We start from the raw sequence: 26,885 nt of genomic DNA on the forward strand, positions 1-26,885 counted from the left end.
TCCCAGGCACGCTGGAAAAATAGGTGTGGTCATGCGTCACAACGGCCGTGCCATTTCTTGTCACTCTGCCAGCATTCCTCTATGTTCCATTACAAATACACCTTACCTATATGGTGGTTTCTCTGCAATGGGGAACCTCTGGTGAAATTGATCCTCCCAGGGCAGATAGTGTCTTCAGCCAGTAATCAATATTCATGTAGGCGATCACATGGTCCGGAAAATGCCTGTATTTGTGTAGAAATATATCCAATGTCCTCATCGTACAACAGAAGTTGAACCAGACTCATTACTGTGTCACCTCCTGCTGCCTGGGTCTCTCCAGCCTCCATTACCATCATCCTGCCCTGTGTCCCGCCAATGCCACCCTCCTTCCCAGTCTTCCTGCAGCACCATCCTGCTCTCATGCCCTGTCTCCCTCCAGTACCACCATCCTGCCCTCCTGCCCTGTCTCCTTCCAGTGCCATCATCCTGCCCTCATGCCCTGTCTCCTTCCAGTGTCACCATCCTGTCCTCATGCCCTGTCTCTTTCCAGTGCCGCCATCCTGCCCGCATGCCCTGTCTCCGTCCAGCAGCACTATCCAGTTCTCATTCCATGTCTCTCTCCAGCACCTCCATCCTGCTCTATCCCCCTCAAGTGCCACCATCCTGCTCTCATGCCCTGTCTCCCTCCAGCACCTCCACCCTGCTCTTATCTCCCTCAAGTGCCACCATACTGCCCTCATGCCCTGTCTAACCTCCAGCACCACTATCCTGACCTCGTGCCCTGTCTCACTCCAACGTCACCCCCGCTCCTTACCTTCTCTCTTCAGGGCTGTCAGGTTGTTTCGTATGGCTCCTCATCCGTTTGTATTGGCTCCCGACACAAGAGGAGAGAAGGAAGGCATGCTGCATATGGTAGTGCTGCCTGCATTTTCTAGCTGTGTGTCATCTGCCTGTGGGTCCACATGTCAGCATTGCTGAGGACGGGCAGGCGGCACAACAGGGGTCTGGAGCACCAGCATTACTGAGGGCAGGCAGCACAACAGGGCTTCACAAGGTAGCATTGCCGGGGCCAAGCGTGCGCAACAGCGGGGCACCGGAGCATCGGCATTGTTGGGGCTGGCGGCACAGCAGGTCTCCGCAAGTCACCTTTGCTGGGGTTGGGCCAGCAGAGCTCCAGAGCGGCGGCACAGCAGGGCCCCGCATGTTAACACCTGGGGCAGACGTGCAAGTGGCACAGCAGGATTCCGGAGTGTGTAACAGCTTTCCCCGCTTAGCACTCAAACCACACCTCTGCCCTCCTACAGTCTGTGGAAGCTGAAGCTATAAAATCATTTTTAGTGCTGGAACGAAGTGCCAGTATGTCATACCGTTGCATACCGGCACACTTCTATCTCTGCCGTGAGATGTATATTCTATGAACAGGTTGGGTACGGGATACCGGCGCTCGGGATCTCAGCAGTCAGAATCCCAAATGCCAGCATCTCGACTAGGTTAGGACCCAGACGTCGGTCGGTATCCTAACCCTCCCCCTTTCCCTTATCCTACCTCAACGCACCCTAAATCTAACCCTCCCACCTTAGTACCTAAGCCTCCCCCCTAGTGTCTAACCCTCTCCCTAACCCCACTATTTACCTTTGCGATGCCTGCGGTTGGGATGACACTTATTTGGAGCTAAATAAACCTCTATTTGCCTCAAGACGGTGGCATCTACTTGCATCCTGTGGCCACCAGAATAGTGCAAACTTCTATTCCTTTCCCCGGTTCTTCTGGGTTGAGCTGTGTGACAGTAATTACTCTACTCTAATGAGGAACACACGGGGAAATACCGGAGGTGGTCCTCAATAGTGTTCTGTAGATACTGTTATGTCTCTCCCTGTCCAGTACTGGATGCTTTAGTCTGATGTGTTCCAGGGCCATGCATGCAGTCTGTCACTGTTGGTAATAGGCTGCAAGGGAAACTTCAGTAATTTAGCTGAAACCACTGCATCATCTTTAGATGGCATTACCCTATAAAAACCTATGGGCTTCTATTTACAACTCTCTTGAGAGGGATCCAGTCGATGCATGCGCATAAGGACGTCTTGGTCATAAACCTGAAAGTCCTTCTATCGCAGTGTTGGCTAACCTTGACACTCCAGCTGTTGTGGAACTATATATCCCAGCATGCCCTGCCACAGTTTTAGCATGCCCTAATAGCAAAACTGTAGGAGTGCATGCTGGGTTATGTAGTTCCATAACAGCTGGAGTGTCAAGGTTAGCCAACACTGTTCTATCGCAATGGACAACTGTTACTGGGAGAGCTGTCCTTTATTTTCATGCATAACAGCGTTATTTACACCAGCATGCATTGCTTGCAAATGAGATGTCATGCATCCCGCCCCTAGTGTGTCCAATCATGTTGGTGGCATATGTCCCAATACACCACACCATTTTATAAATATATATACACAGAAATTATCCAGACAGCGGGAAAGAGTGATACAAGGAAAAAGAAGGTGGGGGAGAGAGAAAAACGGGAGCACAGAAACCTGGATAAGCGGTGAATAGATATGGGTGGAGGGGGGTTGTTTTAGAGGGGACAAAAACTGCTAGCGACCCAGGAGGTCCATAATATTTATTTACATAGATCGGTCTGGAATCTAGATATAAATAGATGTTTATAGAGCGAGACATATTTTTATCATAGTAATGGACTTTGATTACTGTTTTTATTGCAGAAATTAAAATGCAGCATGCGTGATATAAAGATACTCCAATTAGTATATTTGATGTCTTCTGCTTCAATTAGAAAAATTAAATAAAAAAACACAACACACCCACAGGAAAGTTGGCCTTGTTTATGATTTGGACTGTTGGAGATTTGAAGTGTCTGTTGGTATAGCAACTAGAATTACTTTCCCAGGGATTGTTCATAAAGTTTTTTTTACCAGGTTTGGGTGCCAGAAGGTAACAAGAATCCTCATTCTGTAACTGCATCTTTGGAAGTGACTTACAGCTGGCTGCCTGCAGCCTAATCTCAGAAACAGATGGGGCTGTAGATAAACTCTGATAAAATATGCCTGCTAAGAATTCTGGAAGACTTTACTGGGTCTCTAATCCCAGCACACTTTTTCTGTACTGTACATTGAATTATGCTAGCTGTCAGCAGGCCATAGCAGCAATCTCTCATATTTTGAAAAAAATATATGCCTTTAAGTTACTGTATATAGGCCAAACAAATCTCAATAAATGTTCTATTCAGCGAGATTATTTGCAGAGTAGGTTCCAACTTCTCACTGTAACTAACTAATGTAGAATCTTAAAGTATCTGTACATGTCATGTGTGACCAACATTATGCTGTAGTCTGTAGGGGATGCGGCCAGGAATGCCGACCGCTGGGATTCCGGCGGTCAGAATGCCGACACCGGAAGCCCGACACTTGACAGAATACTGCCGGAAAAAAGGTAAGTACTGGGTTTAGAGGGAGGGTTATGCACTAGGGCAGGGGTCTTCAACCTTTGGCCCTCCAGCTGCTGTGGAACTACACATCCCAGCATTCCCTTCCACCTTTTTGATATAACAGCATGCTGGGATCTGTAACAGCATGTCAGGGCATCCTGGGATCTGTAGTTCCACAGCAGCTGGAGGGCCAAAGGTTGAAGACCCATGCACTAGGGGGACGGCTATGGTTAGGTTGCGGGGGGGTTTGTTCCAGGAGGGAGGGTTAGGTTTAGGCACTAGGGGAGACGTTTGTTTTGGGCTGCAGGGAAGGGTAGGGTTAGGTTAGGCTTACTTACCTGGGGGCGTCGGCATTCTAACCAGGTCGGGATGCCGGCATCGAATTTGATATGCCGGGATCCCGAGCACCGGCATCCCGTACCCAATCCATGTGTAGGGATTGTTGAATTGGAGGTTAGTAAGACCACAGAAGTCACCGAACAGAGGAGCTACCTTTAACAAGGAACGGCCACAATTTAAAAACTACCTTACACATACAGTAGTTAACATTTTAAATTTGCTTACAAGGACCCTTTGCTGCAGACACAGCACATCTAAGCATGTTACCTGTGACACTATCACCGTCATTGTGCAGCAAGGGTGAGGCCACGATTATGTGATTCATGGCAAATTTCATCATGAGCCCGTGATTTGCACACTTCTTTGTGAATTGGACCAACCCTTGAGGCTAGTCTACTCTCTCGGTAGCCTGAATGCTTCAGAAGACTAGACAAGTATAGTTTCTTCTTTGGGTTCCATAGGGTCCACAGGAACTACCTTGGGATATATAGTTGGATAACATCCAATGCACCAAACAGCAAAGCTTTGGAGCTCCCAGCATCAACTGGTCCCTCTCCCTATATACCCCAGCCACAGGCATTCAGTAGTTTCGTTTGGTGCGGCAAGATGCATCTATTTGAACAGTGGACTGCTTAGGCAGCTTACCTTTTTTGTTATACCTTTAGAGTTAGTGGTGCTACCTGCACTGCGGCTCCTACTACCTCCGCCGAGTCGGCAACACCAGAATCCGCCTTGTGCCACTGGGTTTCCAGCAGGCCTGGATTGGGTAGTGGCTTGGTTGGAGCCTGGGACTGCGATCGGGGTAACGAAGAGGCAGGTAAGGTGCGCTGAAGCAGTCCCTTACCTTCGGTGAGAGACGCATCGGAGGTCGGGCTGTGTGTGCAGGATGACTCCTCACTAGATTGCCGCGGCCATATTGTCTGCTGCCGGGGATGGGGGACAGGACGCGCTAGAGCTGGTATAAAAAGGCCCGCCTCGTGGGGGAGACACGTGCAGTTCAGCATTGTTGGAGTGCGCTGCAGCAGTGTTGTCTGAGGCTGGTCCGTCTCCCTATATCCCTCTCCGTCAGGTTTGGCATAAAGGGGTCTAGTTACTAAGCAGTGTAAGGCGACAGAGTGAAAAGTGATAAGGTGCAAGCCAATCAGTTCTCAACTGTCATTTTTCAAACACAGCCTGTGAGATGGCAATTAGGAGCTGATTGGCTGGCACCTTATCACTTTTCACTGTGTCTCCTAACACTGCTTAGTAAATAGACCACACAGTGTGCTCTATATCCTACCATCAACCCACCGGGCTGGCTAGTTGATCAGAGTTCAAACTACTGTATTATTTATGCATTGTATGTGACTGTATGCTAGCTTCAGCTGCTTGTACACTGCCTGTCGTTTTCAAGCTACCACTGTGTTTCTCCCCATCCATCTGACGGTGTTTGTGGGGGGGGGGGTCATTGATACAAAAGTCACATTGTTTCATGTATACGGTGTACCTTATGAACATTGATGTACAGTGGCGTAACTAGGGTATTTGGAGCCCAGGGAAAATTTGAAAAGGGAAGCCCCCCCCCCCCTCGGCACGCACGGCAAAAAAAATGGGCGTGGTCACTTAAAAATGGGGCGTGTCAACATGACACACCCCTTTATTTTCACGCTGAACATTCCTATCCATATGCACCTTAACCCCAGTAGTGCCCCTTATACAGTACCCCAGTATGCAGTTGTGGTCCCTCTTATGCAGGCCCATAATAGTGCCCCTTGTACAGTATCCCCAGTAGTGGTCCCCCTTATACAGCCCCCAATTAGTTCCCCTTAATCAGTGCCCCCAGTAGTGGTCCCCCCAAATGCTGTGCCCCATGTAGTGTCCCTCCCCCTATGCAGTGCCCCCAGTAGCAGTCCCCACAATGCAGTGCGCCCAGTAGTGGTATCCCCTTATGTAGTGCCCTTTATATAGTGCCCCCAGTGGTACTCCCCCCCCCCCCCCCCCCTATGCAGTGCCCTTTATATAGTGCCCCCAGCAGTAGTCCCCTTCCCCCCCCCCCAATGCAATTTTCCCAGTAGTGGTCCCCCTTATGCAGACACCCAGTAGTGATCCCCCCTATCTAGTGGCCCCTGTAGTGGTCTCCCCAGTGCAGTGCCCCTAGCAGTAAGCCCCTTACACAGTGCCCTCAGCAGTAGTCCCCCCCCCCCATGCAGTGCCCCCAGTAGTGGTCCCCCTGGTGCAGACACCCAGTAGTGATCCCCCCTACCCAGTGCCCCCTGTAGTGGTCCTTCCTATTATTGCCCCCAGTAGTGGTCCCCCCAGTGCAGTGCCCCTAGAGGTAGGCCCCTTTTATAATGCCCCCAGTAGTAGTTCCCACCCCCCCAAGTAGTAGTCACCAGTAGAGGTTCCCCCTCCCGATTAAGTGCCCCCAGTAGAGGTCCTCCCAGTAATGGTGCCCCCAGTAGTAGCCACCCCTTTCCCCCGTTGTGCCCCCAGTAGTGCAGACAGGTTAAAAAAAAAATATATATATATATACAAATATACTTACCTGAATCCACGCTGCTGCTCTGGACCGCCACACCGCTCCCGCCGCCGCCGCCCGCCACTCCTCCAGTTATTTCTGGATATATCTAATGCATCTGTACCAATAAGGGAGCAACAGGTGGTTACTATCATGCCTCAAGTGCGAGCTCCGGCTGTGGGGCCACAGGCAGTGTCTCAGGCTGTAAGGTACCCACAGCATATGCATCCTTTATATATGCCTCCTATGAATCCCTGTTGGGATTATTCTGCGGCTCACTCTAGTCGGAGTGTATTGTCATCTTCAGTCTCTCCACAGGTAGAGATCCCAGTGGGGGTAAAGAAGAAGGGGCATAAGAAGAAAAGGTCTCATCCGGTGTCACATATACCCCTTTCAGACATCTCGAGATGTCTGGCTGAGGCAGGCCAAATTCCCGGGAATGCCGCGTCTGTCTGAAAGGTACCTACCCGGGAACACGTTCCCGGGTAGCCGCCCCTGCAATCGACCAGGGTTTTTCCCGTGACTTAAGTCCCGGGAAATTACCCTGCCTCTGTCTGAATGGTGCTACCCGGGAATTTACTACTCCCGGGCAGCACCAAGCAGCTTTTACATGGAGTTGGCAGCGCAGAGCTTCCTATAGGACGCTCAGCGCTGCTGCTTTGAGCTGACAGCGCCCTATAGGACGCTCAGCGCTGCTGCTCTGAGTTGGCAGCACAGAGCGTCCTATAGGACGCTCAGCGCTGCCGCTCACCACCCGTCCACACTCCTGCTGGACCACCACTACTGCCCCTATTTCCCGGGAATAGCATCGGGTGACGGGGTGAGATTCTGGCTCGCTGGGGGTTCTGCCTGCCCCGGCCACTGTAGAGGTGAGAGGCGGGGAGGGCTGGGTGGGACGCTGCTGCTGCCGCAAATATGGGTGGGCGACTGCTTTTCGTGCACCTGTACCCGGCCTGTCCGGCCCTGGCACCTTGGCCGCTGCTCTGCTCTTCTCTGTGCCCGTGATCAGTGCCAGGCAGAACTTGTGTCCAGGGGCAGCCCAGCCAGAGGCCTGGGGATGGGGGCGAGCTGCCAGGGCAGGTAGTTTGGGGACATGTTGGGCACTGATTCAAATTATGTGCACCCCCACATACACAGCATGCCAGTCACAGGGGGCACATTGTTGTGTGTGATCAGGGCCTGGCACCACTCACATCAGCTCCACCTCATCTTTGTGTCCAGCAGTTGCCATGTAATCTAAAAAACCCAGCTCATGTCTGAAAGGGGTCTACCTGGGAATTTCCTGAGTAGACGTTGTAGTGTGAAAGGGGGGTCTCTACCAAATCCCCGGGAATTTGCACAGGAGAAATTCCTGGGTCTGAGCAGGAAATTTCCTGGGTCGTATGTCTGAAAGGGGTAATATTGACTCAACTACCTTGTTAGACTCTTAAAGAACACAGAGCTCTGATTCAGCCTCTGAAATAGAGGATTATCAGGTTGTGGATGTTCCCTATCTAGTTAGACAGGTTAGAACTAGCCTCAACATAAAGGAGGTAGAGGAAGACGTCTGACAGACGAGGACGCCAGGCAGTGGCTAAAGACTATTTTCCTAGATCGGGGCAACTGACGAATCATATGTCGGAAGCTTGGGAGACTCCTAATAAGCATTTTTCAGCCACTAAGAATTTGGCCTCTCGATACCCATTTGTTTCAGGAGCATATAATAAATAGGAAGTGCCACCAACACTAGATACGCATGTGACTAGGTTGGTCAAAAGTGCTACATTGCTATTTCGTGCAGCATCCTCCTTAACGGAGGCTACGGACAGAAAGGTTGATAATCATTTAAAATCAATATTTTCGTTGTCACGAGCTGCTACCAGGCAAGCTACGGCTATTGCCTGTGTAGCTAAGACGATGGAGGGTTGAATTAAAGCACTAGAGACGTCCATGGTGGACCCATCTAGAGAGCAACGGTCCCTTATTGGTCAATTATAAGAAGCATCTATGTATATGTTGGAGGCAGGGATTGATGCAGGCGTTTTAGGGTCCAGGGTCTTGGCCAACTCTGTGGCAGCTAGAAGATCTCTTTGGCTTAAGACTTGGAAGGTGGACGCAGGTTCCTGGAAGGCTCTGGAATCATTGCCCTTCTCAGGGAAGGCACTGTTTGGTGCAGGGAGATAATGATCTCCCTAGCAATGCCAAGGGCAGTGGAATTACCATCCACATCTACCTCTAAGAGGCAGCCATACCGGTTCTTTCGTCCACTAAGGAAGGCAAAGAAGCAGTCCTTAGCCAGACAAGGTGGCAAGAGGATGGTAAACCCACGGTTTGATGGGCTGGGCTTCCCCTGGAGGATGTCAGGGTTGGGGCAAGACTTTTTCTGTTTACCCAGGCTTGGCATCAGACCACTACAGATGCCAGGATACGAGAGCTGGTATCTCAGGGTTATGCCATCATGTTCCTCAGGTAACCCCCTCAAAGGTTTGTGGGTACAACCCTTCCTACAGACCCGATCAGAGCTGCAACCTACCAGGAGTCTATTGGGTCCCCTCTAAAATCAGATGTTATAATCCCTGTCCCTGTGACACAACAGGGAAAGGGGTATTACTCAGTTGTGTTTCGAATTCAAAAACCCAATAGGTCACACTGCCCAATATTGAATCTAAAATCTCTCAACAGATTTATCAAAGTACCCAAATTTCATATGGAAACTTTGTGGACAATTGTATTGGCAATGGAGCCTGGGGACTTCATGGTCTCCCTAGATATACAAGATGCATATCTGCATGTACTGATTACAAAATCTCACCAAGCTTTTCTCAGGTTGGCAGTAGATCAGCAACACTATCAGTTTCAGGCTTTACCCTTCGGGCTGGCCACAGCCCCCCAGGTTCTCACAAAGATAATGACAGTCATGATGGTCCATCTCAGACAACAGGGGGTCAGGATACTACCATATCTAGACGACCTCCTGATATTGGCGCAATCTCAGGAGATGTTGCAATGCCATCTGCAGATGACCAGTATACAGTCAGGTGCATAAATATTGGGACATTGACAGAATTTTCATATTTTGGCCTCTATTCACCACCACAATGGCTTTGAAATGAAACAAACAAGATGTGCTTTAACTGCAGACTTTCAGATTTAATTTGAGGGTAATTACATCCAAATCAGGTGAACGGTGTAGGAATTACAACGGTTTCTATATGTGCCTCCCACTTTTTAAGGGGCCAAAAGTAATGGGACAAACTAAACCCTAAATCTAACTTTCACTTTTTAATACTTTGTTGCAAATCCTTTGCAGGCAATTACAGCCTGAAGTCTGGAACGCATAGACATCACCAGATGCTGGGGTTTTATCCCTGGTGATGCTCTGCCAGGCCTCTACTGCAAATGTCTTCAGTTCCTGCTTGTTCTTGGGGCATTTTCCCTTCAGTTTTGTCTTCATCAAGTGAAATGCATGCTCAATCAGATTCAGGTCAGGGGATTGACTTGGCCATTGCATAACATTCCACTTTTTAGCCTTAAATAACTCTTTGGTTGCTTTTGCAGTATGCTTCGGGTCATTGTCCATCTGCACTGTGAAGCGCCGTCCAATGAGTTCTGAAGCATTTGACTGAATATGAGCATATAATATTGCCCGAAACACTTCAGAATTCATTCTGCTGCTTTTGTCAATAAATACAAGGGAACCAGTTCCATTGGCAGCCATACATGCCCACACCATGACACTACCACCACCATGCCTCACTGATGAGGTGGTATGTTTTAGATCATGAGCAGTTCCTTTCCTTCTCTATACTCTTCTCTTCCCATCTCTCTGGTACAAGTTGATATTTGTCTCATCTGTCCATAGGATGTTGTTCCAGAACTGTAATGGCTTTTTTAGATGTTGTTTGGCAAACTCTAATCTGGTCTTCCTGTTTTTGTGGCTCACCAATGATTTACATCTTGTGGTGAACCCTCTATATTCACTCTTGTGAAGTCTTCTCTTGATTGTCGACTTTGACACTCATACACCTACCTCCTGGAGAGTGTTCTTGATTTGGCCAACTGTTGTGAAGGGGTTTTTCTTCACCAGGGAAATAATTTTTCTGTCATCCACCACAGTTGTTTTCTGTGGTCTTCCGGGTGTTTTGGTGTTGCTGAGCTCTCCGGTGCATTCTTTCTTTTTAAGAATGTTCCAAACTGTTGATTTGGCCACACCTAATGTTTTTGCTATCTCTCTGATGGTTTTTTTTTTATTTTTCAGCCTAATGATGGCTTGCTTCACTGATTCCCACTACGGCCCTAACTGTGTGGAGTTTGTATATTCTCCCTGTGCTTGCGTGGGTTTCCTCCGGGTACTCCGGTTTCCTCCCACCATCCAAAAATATACTGGTAGGCTAATTGGCTCCCCACAAAATTGACCCTAGTGTGTGTATGTGTGTGAGCATGTGATAGGGAATGTAGATTGTAAGCTCTACTGGGGCAGGGACTGATGTGAATGGTAAGATATTCTCTGTAAAGCGCTGCGGAATATGTGTGCGCTATATAAATAACTGATAATAATGATAATAGTGACAGCTCTTTGGATCTCATATTGAGGACCTCATTCAGAGCCGGACGCTATTTGCGCTCGCTCGTTCAGAAAAAAGGGGTGGCTATTCAAATGAACCGTTCGCTCTTTGCGGTCTGTTCACGCCTCTAGGTCTGAACGAGCGAACCAAATATGCGGTCGTTTTTTGGAAAACTACGCCCCCTGGCCGCTCGCATCCTACGTCATGTCCGCTATTTATTAGATTAATCGAGTACATCTACCAGCGTATATGAACTGCTCGCTATTCTTGTGGTTGGTTTTTCCTACCGCAATCTTGCGAACAGTTCTGAGATATAAAATAACCCAGTGACGTTGTCAATGACGCTGTTTTAATTATGCACACCCATAAAACGCCCGTTTTGACCTTTAAGCACGCCTGCGTTCGGATCTCCACTCTCCGTTTTCAAGCACATTCCCGTTACCACCCACATACGCCTCCTCCTGTCACTCAAAATAGCAGGCATTCGCTATTTGGCGAACAAACGATTTTTGGCCGCACTGACTGGTTCGCACATGCGCAGTTGTGCAAACATCGCTCGGAACGAACGAGCGGCCACTTACGAGCGGCTCTGAATCAGGCCCAGAGAGTCGACAGCAACTGATTCCAAATGCAAATGTCACACCTAGAATCAACTCCAGACCTTTTACCTGCTTAATTGATAATGAAATAACGAGGGAATAGCCCACACATGTCCATGAAATAGCTTTTGAGTTGATAGTCCCATTACTTTTGGCCCCTTAAAAAGTGGGAGGCACATATAGAAACCGTTGTAATTCCTACACCGTTCACCTGATTTGGATGTAATTACCCTCAAATTAAATCTGAAAGTCTGCAGTTAAAGCACATCTTGTTTGTTTCATTTCAAAGCCAGTGTGGTGGTGAATAGAGGCCAAAATATGAAAATTCTGTCAATGTCCCAATATTTATGCACCTGACTGTGTGCTTGGAAGAGCACGGCTGGGTGGTCAATTGGAAGAAGTCGTCACTCTCTCCAACTCAGCAGATGGTGCACTTAGGGGTATGGCTGGACTCTCTGGGACGGAGAATTCTTCTCCCAGAGGACAAGATTGTAACACTACAAGCTCGTGTGCACAAGCTGCTTTGCAGGCAATCAATTTCAGTACACTTGGCGATGCAGGTGCTGAGCTCCATGGTAGCCGCATTCGACATGGTGGCTTATGCCCAGTTCCACTCCAGGTCCCTACAGTTGTGGATCCTGGCCCAGTGGGATGGTCAGTATCATCGGATAAAAACCCAGATAGTACAAATCTCACCTGAGGTTCGCCTCTCCCTTGCCTAGTGGCTGGAGATGAATCATTAAACAAGGGTCGTCCGTAATGGATCTTGGAATGAGTACTTCTCACCCCGGATGCAAGTCTATGAGGATGGGGAGCGGTGACTAGTCGTCATACCTTTCAGGGAAGGTGGACAGACGAAGAAAGTCATCTGCCAATAAACATATTTGAGCTTCGGGCAGTGTACAAAGCGCTCATATTGGCACAGGACATTCTAAAACACAGGCCTGTACAGATTCAGTCCGACAATGCGGCAACAGTGGCCTATCTAAACCATCAGGGAGGCACACTAAGTCCAGTGGCCATGAAAGAAGTGGCAAGGATACTGCTATGGGCAGAATGCCATATGCCAACAATATCGGCAATATTCATCCCAGGGGTACTCAACTGGGAAGTGGACTTCCTAAGTTGCTAAGACATACATGCTGGAGAATGGGCTCTTCATCCGGAGGTATTTCAAATCCTGGTGGACATGTGGGGGATACCAGACGTAGATCTCATGGCATCACGTCACAACCACAAGGTCCCCAGGTACGGGTCCAGGGCAAGAGACCCCTCGGCAGCCTTCGTGGGCGCTCTGGCAGTGAGGTGGAACTTCAGGTTGGCATACTTTTTCCCTCCAATCTCTCTCCTCCCAACAGTCTTCAGAAAATTAAAACAAGAAGGTGGCAGGATGATTCTAATAGCACCTGCCTGGCCCAGGAGACATTGGTGCTTGGATCTGACACGTCTATCAATACATTCCATTTCCAGGGTCCCTGCCTATACCGGGATTTACCTCGACTTACTTTGACGGCTTGGCTCTTGAGTCTTCCGTCTTAAAGCCCAAGGTGTTTTCTCCTTCAGTGATACAGACAATGCTAAGAGCCAGAAAGCCATCTTTGGCTCTCATTTATCACAGGATTTGGCGGTCATTTTTTCTGTGGTGTTCTAACAAAAAATATGACCCTACGTTTTACAGGGTATCCGGGATACTTTGTTTTCTCCAGGCGGGATTAGACTTAGGTCTTCGCCTGGCTACCTTGAGAATTCAATTTTCGGCTTTGACTGTTTGGTTCCAGTGCAAGATTGCTCCTCTGCCGGATGTTAGAACATTCATGCAGGGGGTACTGCCAGGGGGTACTGCGGCTGCAACCTCCTTTTCTCCCACCGGTGGCACCGTGGGATTTGTCTTTGGTTCTCAGGGCTCTGCAGACGTATCCCTTTGAACCCCTGGATAAGGTGGATTTGAGATGGTTGACGGTTAAGACGCTGTTTCTCCTAGCTATCTCTTCAGCTCGCAGAGTCTCTGATTTGGCAACTCTGTCGTGCCACTCTGCATATTTGGTGTTCCATCCAAATAGAGCTGTCCTCCATACCAAGGCAGGCTACCTTCCAAAAGTTGTTTCTCATCTTTATATTAATGAGGAAATTGTAGTCCCAACCTTTAAGTCTTCAGATCTATTTATTTATTACCAGTTATTTATATAGCGCACACATATTCCGCAGCGCTTTACAGAGAATATTTGGCCATTCACATTAGTCCCTGCCCCAGTGGAGCTTACAATCTATATTCCCTAACACGCGCTCACACACTTACACACTAGGGTTAATATTTGCTGGGAGCCAATTAACCTGCCAGTATATTTTTGGAGTGTGGGAGGAAACCGGAGTACCCGGAGGAAACCCACGCAAGCACAGGCAGAATATACCAACTCCGCACAGTTAGGGCCGTGGTGGGAATTGAACCCATGACCTCAGTGTCGTGAGGCAGTAACGCTAACCATTACACCGTCTGTGCTGCCCATCTTCAGGTGATGTTGTTTGAGCCCTCTGGATATACGTGGATCCCACCAAATCCATCAGGAAGTCTGATGCACTCTTTGTGTTACATGGTTTTCACAAAAGAGGTTGGCCGGCAAACAAACAAACCTTGTCTCGCTGGCTTCGTATGACCATCTCTTAGGTTTATACTCAGGCTGATCTCCCGGTTCCTGACAAGGTGACGGGCCATTCCACTCAGTCTGTCGGACCATTGTGGGCGGTAAGACAGGGGGTCTCTGCTTAACAGCTCTGCAAGGCAGCCACCTGGTCTTCCGTGAGCACGTTCATAAAGTTTTATGCTTTTGATATGTATGCCTCCCAGGATGCTTCCTTTGGGCGGCGGATTTTCCTATCTGCTCAGGGGTGTGCCCACCCTTAGGGGTACTGCTTTAGGACGTCCCAAGGTAGTTCCTGTGAATCCTATGGAACCCGAAGAAGGAATATAGAATGTTGGTATAACATACCTTTTTGATAATTAATTATTTTTCTTTGAGGTCCATAGGGTCCACAAGACACCCACCCTGATGCACCTGGCCTCAGATGGACTTGTTCTTAAACTTTGTATCACAGATTCCCTCTTCACTTGTTGATTGTTTTCTGGTGACATTTTTCTTCCTTCTCCACTCTCTGCCTCTTACCGTAAGGCTTGGTCACAAACTGAATGCCTGTGGGGTATATAGGGAGGGGGACCAGTGCATGCTGAGAGCTCCAAAGCTTTACTGTTTGGTGCATTGGATGTTATTCAATTATATATCACAAGGTAGTTACTGTGGACCCTATGGACCTCGAAGAAAAATAATTATCAAAAGGTATGTTATACCATAATTCTATATTTTTGTATATTATATATGGTTTCACAATAAATATAATCATCTAAAGACGAGAGAATGGAAATAGGTGAGAAGGGCAATAAAAAAAAATATTTACTTGGCAGTTGGTCAGTATTGGAAAATGGGGACAAATCTTTAAAACCTTTCACTTGGAAATTACAAATAGTTGCCAGCTATGTTTCATAAAACTGTCCCCTCCATTCGATTGTTCTTGTTTTGATAAATACACATGTAAAGGATGTAGAGATGTATATTAACTTCAACCTTCATACACCCAGTATTGAATATTTCAATAGCTGGAACACCATAAAAATTGTGATTCCCTTGTTCAAACTAGAAAACTGTGAGATTAAATTACTAGGCCAGAGCAAGTTCTACTGACTGAGTATTACATATTACAACAGCAGTGATGATAGATTCTTGGCTCTTTGAAGCAGAGCGTATGTTGTATAATTCACTCTGTTTTGTTCTGAATCACTGTACCAGCACAACACATTCAGATAGACACACTGTGTGTTCTTGTATACTGGACATTAAGTTCAATTATATTAAGCTACATTTCTTGTCTAACTGGATCTGGCTTACCTTGTCATATTCTTTGCAAATATTTATTGTTATGTAAGTTATGGGTCTAGGAAGTGCACTAAGTCACCCAGTGCGGGCAACTGTATTGTGATTAAAAGAGGTCAGAGCAACATTTATTGAATTAGAATTGTAGTTATGAAGGGTGGCAAGAAAAATCAGTGCAAACCTCGGCCACAACCAATATAAAGATATTTAAATAAATGAGGTGGCACCCACCCAGCAGAAACTGGATTGGGTGGTACCACTCCCTCTTTATTGGCATAGCATTGGCCCCTCCCTAAGATGGTGGCCATGTCCACCCTGAGGTAGAGACCAACCAGCCGCTCTCAAAGGGGGAGTGCCAATCAATCGTTCTTGCACTACAAGAGGCCGCCGAGGAGCACTGCTTTCCAGAGTGAGCCTCTTAACTGTTGAAAGGAAGAGTTATGAGAAAATTGCATTCCACCGAAAGTAAAAAGACAAAACTTATAAACAAAGTTAAATTGGGGGGGCGGGTGGCGATCAAAACTGGAAAAGAGGAAGATGGAAGCTTTTTCTGCATATTTATAGACTGCCAAACAACCCCACGTGTATAATGGCGGCCGCGGCACTGAAAGGGTTAACCCCCGTGCTGCGGCGCCATTTTTAAAAGGACAAAAGGTGCCAGGCGCCCATTGTAAATGTGTACTCTGTGCTAGGCGCTGAGTGTTTAAAAAATAAAAACTTATTTAAAATGGTATGTGCAGCACTGAGCCAGGACAGCAGGTCCTTGGCTACAGTGCTGCAGGGTGCAAGCCTGATGCTTTGCACAGGGATGAAATGTGAATGTATTTAAAATGTATGATTTTAAATGTATAGTTTGTAAAGAAAATGCACTTCTTGAATATGCCTGTATAAGACATGACAAGCTTGTGACTGCAGGAAATTAGATGCTGATTGTAATTTCCTAGCAGGAGGTCTGATGAATGGAAAGACCTGTTGTGGTCAGTGAACCAGGTGAGACCTGGATGGAAGCTCTCTGTGTGAAGGTGTGAAGAGAGTCAAATGGCCAAATCTTCCTTTGAAATGGCCTGAGACTGTCTCTTATGTGTGTGCACTTCTGAGGAAAAAAGTGTTTGCTTTTCATGATACCCTGAATATTGCAGGAAGACGAAAACGAATATGATTGCTGGTTATTAAACTTGTGGTAAAGTTGTGATAAGAATGGCGTAGAACCGAGTAAATCCGAACCCGCTCATCCCTCACTACAAGGATATTTTGTCACTGTGTGATAAATGTTTCAAAGGTTGAAAGTAAATTACCAGTTCCTGTAGGATGTGAGTTGTAATTACATTTGGGATAGATGGTCTGATTGGTTTACAAAACCAATGGTGGGAGGATTGCACCATGCTGTATTATGTTTTCTGACTATATATACACGGCCTGTGAGCCTGTGTATGTGTACAACCCTGTAAATTCTTTGTGGAGAAGAACTGCTGATTGATAAGATTTCTATATGCTAATGTACCCCTTCATTCGGAAGGTTGAGTCTTTAAGACTTTGAGCAATAAACATATTGCCTGACTTCAATTGCATCTCAATCCTGCAACCAACAGAATTACGCCAAACGCTATTCCGTTCTTCGGCTGTTTTGGGTAAGAGCTCCGCGTCTCCAGGTTCAAGCCCCCTGCCAAGCTACCGTGCAGACCTGGTCCATTGCGAGGGATCAGGAGGAATCGGCCGACCCCAATCAGGGGGTTGCAGCTAGTCAATACATACACCCAGTAGAAGCGGATCCAGGTGCCGAGGTAGGAGCCTGAGTGTACCTAAGAAGCGGTTCCAAACGCCGATGGTAGAGTTTGGTGGTGACAGCATCGTTACGCCCATGGCACAGTTGATGGAGTCAGTGACAGGCGGTCACTGACTGTAAGCGGGAATCCCTGATATCCCAAGTTCCAGTGGGAATTGAAACCCCAACCTGTGATCGGGAGTCCGGGCTGGAAGCCATCCGGTCACACCCTCCCACTAGCACCTAATAGGCTAACTCTGTCATTCAACCCTGGTAATCTAGAACAAACCACCCCTTTTTAACCCTTAACCGTGTATCGATCCATTCCATACAAAATTCGGGTACTTATATATCCTCACACTTAATTATTTGTCTACTTACTGTATATGAGGGCAAAGAGCAATAGTTAAGGGGACTTCTGACTTTGTTTGCATTTTTCTTTAAACTAATTGTCTGTGCATTAAAATAAAACAGAATTTCAGTTTTAAAATAGCAAATTCTTGACATTGGTCAATCACCCTACTAGAGTCGTAAGATAGGACATTTATTCTTATATGATCCACGTATTTAGTGCTGTTATCGCCATCCAGTTGAATGGCATAGAAATGAGCAAAAGCTTAGACATAGCTTCCTCTCTTCTGGGCTCCAACTTGCAAAATTAAATAGCAGGCAACACTGAGGCTTTTTACTTGTATTTGCAGCTGAGATGGGCCTTACCCTATCACCATGTCTCCCTAACAATCATACCAGAGAGATAGATATAGATAGAAATGTTACTTACAGAGTGATCTAACATAACACACCTCTACAGCCTCCAAACACTTCATCACATACCACCTCATGATGAAAACACAGAACTCCTGAAAATCAACCAATAACATCACAACATTATTCACAATAAAAAATATGTAACACTATAGAAGAAAGGAAAAAGTACAAAAAAAATATACTAGGTAATAGGCCCATAGGAGTTAAGTGTTTTCTTTTTTCATCAAAATGGAAAGATTAGTATGACATTTAACTCTTGAACTAGATTTAGAGATGCATTGTATTGTAAAACATATTTACAGATCTTTACAGGGTCCTTGAGCACCGCACATCTAGCCTCAATACGCCACGCAGCGTGACTTGCATGCCGTGAGTGAGCCGCCATGTCTTGTGCAACTCTGCTAGCGTTTGGCTTCTTTTTTGCTGAAAATGCATCTAATTCGCAATGCGGTGTGAATATTACGCACCAGCAGACTGTGCTGATTAATTTGTTATGTATGGAGTATGGTTATCAAGTCTTATTGTGGGAATCTCCAAGCAGCATTCTAGTCTCATACCATTCCGTATTTTTGATGGAGTCCCTAATCCATATTTGAAAGTCTGCTGAAGGAGTGGATGCATTGCTCTCCCAGGAATTAAAACAATTTGTCTTTATCTAAAGTAGTTTCCAACCAGTCCATCTGAAATAAACAGTTTCCCTTTAAAAAGAGTTAGGGACGGTGCATGGGGAAGGATCCAAGATTGCTAAGCAGGGATTTTAACATTTAGAATCATGAAAGCTTTGGTCAAACAAAGCCTGAAAAACTCCACAACTGACTTTGCATTTCTTTGCTTGTAGTAGTGGCAGTGAACAATGCAGCATTACAGTTTTTTCACAATTTATAATAGGCCAGTAAAAATATAGGTTTCTGTATTGCAGCCTTTTTTCACACTACTTACAGTAATTACCAGTTTTCGGGGGTTTTACCGCATATCCCATCTGCACCATCGCATTCCGGTGCCAACCGATCTGCATGCGCAAAAGGACGCCATAGGGAACTTCTACCCGGAAGTCCCTCTATGCTAGGGCATCGCACAGGACAGCTCTCATCGTGAGAGTTGTCCTATGTGTTATGCTAAGTACATACCGCAGTATATACCCGATTAGAGGCGGTATGTTCCGCATTGCATATGCGATGCTTAGTATAATCTGCCCTAAGTGTCTTGTTAGAGTTGATATCAGGTATTTAGGAGTTCCTAAATGTCTTCCTGATAAGCATTAGAAATCCCAAAGTCATATTGCAATCATTTGGAAATGAACTGCTTTGTGTAGTTCCACAGCTGCTGGAGTACCGCATGTTCACTACCCCTGATGTAGACCTAAAAATATTGCCTTTATTATCAGGCTTGCCAACTTTCCGGTAGGGGGCAGCCAGATCAGCGCTGCAGTGGTCGTGGAAATGGTGGGCGTTGCGGTGGCAATGGTGGGAGGTGCAGGGGCGTGGTGGTGCGATCGCGTCTTTTCGGCCCAGCCCCAACTATACAATGCCGGGATTACCAGCATTGTAAAGCAGATGGACGGACTACGATAACACAATTCAGTGCAGATTGCATCATCGACCCCCCCCTCTAGGACCTCCCACTATCATGACGGCTGCGAGGAGGTTTTTCTTTACGTGGGTGACGGCGGACCAGGAGACTTGTCCTCTCTTGCCGGGAGCACCACCTGTTTCCAGGAGTGTCCTGGCCATTGCGGGAGAGTCGGCAAGTATGCTTCATAACTAATTGGGAAGACAAATACCTTATAGGTCAGTCAGTGAGGCCCAGGCTGAAGTTTGTAACAACAAAATATTTGGGGGATTGAAGGAGAAAAGCCCTACCTGATATTGACTACTATACTTTCTGTAGCGTCTCTGTCTGAGTTTTAACAGTGGACAACTAAGTAAAGATACGTTACATTAATCATTGTACATGTATATTGTGTATACCTACTTCCCAATAACCTGTTGCCATATTTTCACAGTTGTGATATTTTTCTGTAAAAACTACGTCATTCGGTTAAAGCATAAGGGACCGATCTATCGTTAGGGGCTGTCCCCCGAGCTGTCCTCCGGTGCGAGGACAGCTGCACCAAAAAGCAGCTGCCTCATCGATCCCTTAACACCGCTATACTTACCAGTGCTGTGCTGCCTTCTGTGCATGTGTGACCTGAGGTCACACATGCACAAGATGATAGGTCACTGTGAATTGGGAATTGTGCATGAAAAAATGTCCTTGCATTATATCCCGAGATAAGCAGCCTGCTCATCAGTGCTGGCTTATGTATAGAAAACATTTTAATGATATTCTTCTACTAAACTGATACCAAAATACTAAGGTGGCATTTGCAGTCATATAAGTGTTATAGCACAGACGGTGTAATGGTTAGCATTACTGCCTCACAGCACTGAGGTCATGGGTTCGATTCCCACTACGGACCTAACTGTGGGGAGTTTGTATATTCTCCCTGTGCTTGCGTGGGTTTCCTCCGGGTACTCCGGTTTCCTCCCACACTCCAAAAATATACTGGTAGGTTAATTGGCTCCCCACAAAATTGAATAGTGTGTGTGTTTGTGAGCATGTGGTAGGGAATATAGATTGTAAGCTCCACTCGGGCAGGGACAGATGTGAATGGTAGGATATACTCTGTAAAGCGCTGCGGAATATGTGTGCGCTATATAAATAATTGGTAATAAATATCATGGAATATATTCTACTATTTAAGTTTAGACTAATAAGGTCTTAAATTATCACTGTCGTGACTTGTGAATACGTTTTATGTTTTGATATATTTTAATATATACTTAATTGCAGGCTGGTGCGACATTTGCCATGGCACAGGGCAGTGGGCGCTGTTCGAGCCTGTCAATTTTCTGTTTATTATCATTCTTGTAGCTTCCTTTTATTTTATCCCCAGCATCTCCTGGCCTCCCCTATCTCTCCCCTGGCCCTTCCCCGTGAGGTCATGGACGTTTTTTGGGGGGGTTATCTCCTTATTTAAAAAATAGGGGGGGCGCCAATACTCTTTTTTTGCACAGGGCACCAAAAAGTCTAGTTACGGCTCTGCTTAATTGCCTGTAGGTGCATTGCAAACAATTTAACTTGTTAAATATAAAGATTTGAAATGTGGTCACTACATGGAAGGAAACCTCGGTACTGATAGATTCCTGTAGCTTGGTAAGCCATTTTCTCAAGGACGTAAATTCCATTGTCCCTTCACACATTTTAACAGTTGAATAAGCGTATCTTTAAACAGCTGCATACCATTCAGAACTTATTTGTAAATAAACCTTGGGAACGTGATGGAACACATTCTCACAATTCTTGAACTGTTTTCTAGCCAGAAAGTACTGTCTTTACAAGTTTTATTACTGTGAATGCAATAAGCTTTCATAATGGAGTGCTTGTGACTATTAGTCTGTTCATACATTTCACATTTATTATTGACAAAATATATTTCTATAACTTTATGCTTACTTTGTATGAATAGTGAATTAAAATAGCAGAGGGGTAAACGAGGTAATATGCAGAAGTAAGGTATGTGCGCCATGCATTAAATCAGACTGATCAACACTGTACATGGTGGAATATGATTGTGGTTTAGTAGAGTGCGGAAGTAATGTTTCAGCTATGTAAAAAAACAGCAGTTGTGGATGTCTGCCAAGTTCTACTTTAGTAAATAGAGAAGGGAGTGAAATGTGAGAACTCAGATAAAATAGATGTAGGTTGAAATTTCTCTGGGTTATGAGCAACTTTAGTATTCACACTTATTAAGTTTTTTTGTTAGCAAATGGCAGCAGAAAAGCTTGCAAATCAAGTAGGACTTTTTTGTTGCTATTATTATTATCTGCAGACCTCCCAACTTTTACACAGGACAGTACCCATGGTTAGAACATTTGCCCCAAGTTGCAGCAGTTTGGGACAGCAGCTTGTTCTCTGGAATATTTTAGTTTGGAACTAAACTTTAAAGTGATACTTTGATTTTCTTTTTAGCTGCTACAACGGAGGAACCAGAGGTGATTCCTGATCCTGCCAAGCAGACTGACCGTGTGGTGAAAATAGCTGGCATCAGCGCAGGGATACTGGTATTCATCCTACTCCTACTAGTTGTCATTTTAATAGTCAAAAAAAGGTAAGTGATCCAAAGTTAACTGATCAATTATGTTGATTGAATGTCACAGATGTGCTGCTATAAATTACAGCTTTAACTTCGGTGTAGTTCTATGTGGCCTAATCACAAGCTCTTTAGTATAAGAAACCATTAGAGCTGCTGTCTTGCAGCATCAAACTTGTAATAGATGTATATTACGTAATGTAAAAATCTATTTACCTGCTTTTCTCTTGGATCACAAGCTTTTTTTATTTTATGTACGGTTACTGGTTATGGGGGGTATGTACTAAGCCTTGGAGAGAGAAAAGTACTAACCTATCAGCTCCTGTCACTTTTTTTTTTTTATTTATTACCAATTATTTATATAGCGCGCACATATTCCGCTGCCCTTTACAGAGTATATCTTACCATTCACATCACTCCCTGCCCTAGTGAAGCTTATTCCCTACCACATGCTCACAAACATACACACTATGGTCAATTTTGTGGGGAGCCAATTAACCTACCAGTATATTTTTGGAGTGTGGGAGGAAACCGGAGTACTCAAAGGAAACCCACGCAAGCACAGGGAGAATATACAAACTCCACACAGTTAGGGCCGTAGTGGGAATCGAACCCATGACCTCACAGGCTGTGTTTGAAACATGACTGTTAAGAGCTGTTTGGTTGGCACTTTATCTCTCACTCCACTTTATCTCTCTCCAAAGTTCAGTACATCTACCTTTAAATATGTTATAAGGCTCAGGTTACAATGCTTTTGAGAGCACTGTTCATACCATGGGAGTTTGACCTTCAAATGACTTAAGTATCACTGTTGTACATGCTAGTATGCAATATGTATTAAACATATTGTTGTCTTTTCTTCTGTGGTGTTCACTAAATTCTCTTTAGCTGCCTGTTTATTTTCATTACACCATGCTAGAACATAGAAGAGCTCTGTGGATATAAGTATAACACAGAACTGAGGCGAACTATATTCATACTTGCCGACATTCCTGGGCAGCTTTCCGGGAGCAGCAGGAGGGGACCTGCTGCTCTCCTCTTCGGGGGGCGGGGATAGATGATATTAGGCCCTGCCCCATTTACTGACAATTCCTGGTAAAATCTCCCCATCCTGCCCACTTCACTAGGAAGTGGGCAGGATGCGGGAGATATGCCTACTCTTCCGGGGGTGCGGGGGGTTACCCGAAAAATCGGGAGCCTCCCGCGATTCTTGGGAGAGTAGCCATGTATTGGTGAAAAATGCAGAAGGACAACAATGTTGACTCATTAAAGTTATCTGAAGGTGTTGAGCCCAATACAGCAAAATAAGCACAGATTTAAATCATCATATTACTTTATATATTTTAAACTAAAAAAAGGTTTATTTCTTAAATCCTATTATATTTGTTATCTTCACCCAAGATGCTACCTTATGGCCATTTATTGTAATAAATTGCTCTTTATAGCAGCAGCACTATCTCACAGATGTTTTTTGCCCTTTTTTTTCAAAAAGATACTCAGCAAGGCATAGAACAATAGGACTTTCTTTGCTCTATAGTGAAATTATGGCCACTCTGGTAGTAAAGACTAAAGTGGGCGATGTACATATCGTAACTTGGGCACACATTAGAGTGAGATAAATAATGACGAAACAATCCCTCATTCCGTCCTGCATTACCTGCAACGAGGCCGCGCGTGATATTGTCCGGTTAGATATGCAGCCCGGCAAGCCGGACGATAACTCATGCGACTTCGGGAGCGCGCATAGTGGCCGCAGACACTGATGCGGCTGATAAGTTCCGCTTCGTCCGGAAAAGACATATCGTGCAGACATTGGCACAGTGTGTACCCAGTTTAATCAAATTTGTACTGACATTGCACAGTCATACATGTCGGGCAGCAGATTGGTTAGTGTGTATGCACAATTCGTTTGTGCAGAACACTTACAGTACCAAATTGTTGGATCGGTTGGCCGATCCATCGTTCAGGTGTGTTTCCAGCATTAGTCCCTGAATGGATATTTCTTACACTGAACTTTTATTGTTTTTTTTCAGTTTAGTTTCACTTTTAGGAAATGCCTGGGGGTAAGAACGCTTGTAGTTTTACTTTGTTAGCTTGCGAGAGCAGAAAAGGCCACAACATGCCGCTCGTCTGTACTTTTTAAATTTGTTTAGTCAACTGTCCAACTTCAAATGAAAACTCAAACTATACATTGTGTAAAAAAAAATTCTAAATATTTCAGGTGCTATTGTTATAATAATGCTCCCTTAAAAACTGCTGGATAACTTCAAAAGTAATTCTAAGTTTGCATTTATATGCACCACTGCATCAAAGCAATGGAGAAGGATTACTTATGTAATTTTGTAAAAAGTACATGATATTGTTAAATCAATATGTATGAAAGTTATTGTTCCATGAACACTCGTCTTATAACTGCTGCTCTCTAAATTGCACATAGGGTATATAAAATAGCACTAACGCACTGGGCCCCAAGGAAATGTGTGTTACTTTGGGAAGTGGATTCAGAGTGGGCATAAAGTACATTTGCCTTTAACTTGTAAAAAAACATTTAGATTGATCTTTGTTACTCACCTGGCTGTTTGCCTAATACTGTAAGTGGCTCAAAGGCCTACTTTGAATTGGCTTTAATTTTAAGATTTATGTTAAGATTTAAAATAAATGGCTATCATTCAGTTGTTTTGTTTAGAAACCATGTAGATCATGGGAGCCAACTTTTTAAAATCATAGGGTGTGCTCACATTACATCCACCATAAGACTCAAAATTGTTATGTATAGGGGATGCAATCGGGAAGTCGGCTGACCTTATACCGACAGCCGGCTCCCCGACTGTCATATCCCGACGGGGGTGAAATGCCCGGCGTCTAGATGTAGACGCCGCTCATTTCCCCGATGCCGGGAGACTGGCGCCCGGCATCCCGATCGAAGGGATGCTGGGCTCCGCGAGCCGATAGCTGCGTGGGGGGGGCGGGGAGGGTTAGGTTTAGGGCTCCCGGGGAGGACTTAGGGTTGGGCACCCCCCCGGGAGATTAGGGTTAAGATAGAGGGAGGGTTAGGGTTAGGCACCCCCGGGGGGGAGGTTAGGGTTAGGTACCCCCCCAGGTTACTTAGGTTTAGGCAGTGGGGAAGGGGGGGTTAGGTTTAGGCACTTGGTGGGGAGGTTAGGGTTAGGGGAGTAGGTTAGGTTAGTTAATACTTACCAAGGGACGATCGAGATTTCCAGCGTTGTCGGCCTGCCGCTGCCGGTATCTGTTCCAGTGTCGGGCTGCCGGGAGTCGAACCGGCGGTATTTCATATTGATTCCATGTATAGACATGTCTGTGAGTAGCAGAACTATTGGGGAAGCTCGAGTGTCCACAGAGCTGGCTCCTACGATGTACTTGTAGACTGAATACAAATTAGAAAGCTGCCTTGCTTAAAGATCCACTTATTCTATATTCTGTTCTTTGCTATGAAAGCAAAATATATAGTTCAATGCTAACCTGCCCTGCCTCTGTAGCTCTATTACATTACAGACAGTAGAAGACCCTCCCACAATATTAGGCTTTTGTGCCCCCTTCAGATCTGCTTAGAATGCTGAGGCTTCAGTCCTTTGAGCTACTGTAACAATGCTTGCCCAAGTGCATATAGCATTTTAAGAGCGCAAGGCAACCAAACCCAATCACTTTCTCCCCATGATAATAACCTGCAGAGGTGTGACTAATGCTGCCCATCCACTAGCAGACCATAGAAACGACAGCACGATTATGACATTGTGATCGTGCAATCGTTTCTATGTCTTTGATAAGCCTACACTGAACGAGCAGTTGTTCAGTGCAGGCTCATCAATCATCTGGCAACATGCTGAACCTGACGTTATAGTCAGGTTGACCAGCATGTTGGAAAGATGATAGATGTCTAAACGACCAGCGGGCACACGCATCGCTGGTCGTTTTAGACATTTTTGCAGACTATTTGCAAACAATTGAACAATCGTTATCGTTCAATCGCTCAACTTAATTGTCTAGTGGATGGGCAGCATTAGAGGGTGATGGACCTATTTTGTGCAGCATAGTACCACACATTCTTTGAAATGTATTGATGTCTTGCTGTTCTGTCTTAAGAGGAGAGTGTGGTAATAATAACATTGTGCCCACCCACCAATCTCTGTTTACACAATTTCTTTAAGATTTTTTTCTTACGTCATTGTGTTCAAAAATAAAGAACAAAAAAGTGTTCTGTCTATTCTGTCTTCCTTTTTATTTATCCAAGCTGGCTGTACTGCATGTACTGTATTCTTTCCCATAATTACTCTTTACCTGAGCCTTTTATCGCTCTCATGTGTGCTTCTCCCCACTCAAAACTTTAATGAAGTTTCAGAACTGTAAAGGTTTGAGATTTTTCCATTGTCTCCTCTGTATGCTTGGGGAAAAATAAAAACTAAACAGCGCCACCTTGTGGCACAGCAGCCATTAACCTAAATGTTTGTTCAGAATCCCTGTGTCATGCCTACTCTTGGCAGCATGCCCTGCATTTAAATAACATTTATTGAGACGTCTTTTTCAATTTTAGGCATGTATGTATTATATGCATTACCCTTGTCCTAATATGTGTTCTATGTAGTTACCTGTGAAAAATTCTTAGTAATGTCTGTGTTTAACCAGAATTATTTGAATTGTGCTTGACAACATTAATGTAATTGTGAATATATGTTGCAGTTAATGTTGTAATGTTTTTCTGATTGGACTGATTAATGATTCCCTTTTTACAATTACCCCCTGGAGATATATTACATGGCGAAGAAACTTCTGCATTAGAAGCATTAGGTATGCTCCCAGTGTTGTGTGCAAGCTATCTACCCATGTGCTTTCATGTATTTCTTTTTCAGTTATTATTTATTTTCAATAGTGCTTTTTGTTGTCTATT

General features: G+C 45.4%; 1 protein-coding gene across 7 annotated transcripts in view; it reads left to right on the plus strand.

The window, feature by feature from the left end:
* PTPRK (protein tyrosine phosphatase receptor type K) overlaps window positions 1-26,885 on the plus strand; it is a 437,401-nt gene that overhangs the window by 332,840 nt on the left and 77,676 nt on the right. For all 7 annotated transcript variants that reach the window (XM_088452079.1, XM_088452101.1, XM_088452086.1 and 4 more), the window contains exon 14: window positions 21,862-22,000. In XM_088452079.1, the coding sequence (XP_088308205.1) occupies window positions 21,862-22,000 (139 nt within the window). The remainder of the gene's footprint in view (window positions 1-21,861; window positions 22,001-26,885) is intronic.

Source organism: Taudactylus pleione, unplaced genomic scaffold, assembly GCF_031769625.1.
Source record: "Taudactylus pleione unplaced genomic scaffold, aTauple2 ptg000006l, whole genome shotgun sequence".
In the NCBI taxonomy this organism is placed as follows: domain Eukaryota; kingdom Metazoa; phylum Chordata; class Amphibia; order Anura; family Myobatrachidae; genus Taudactylus; species Taudactylus pleione.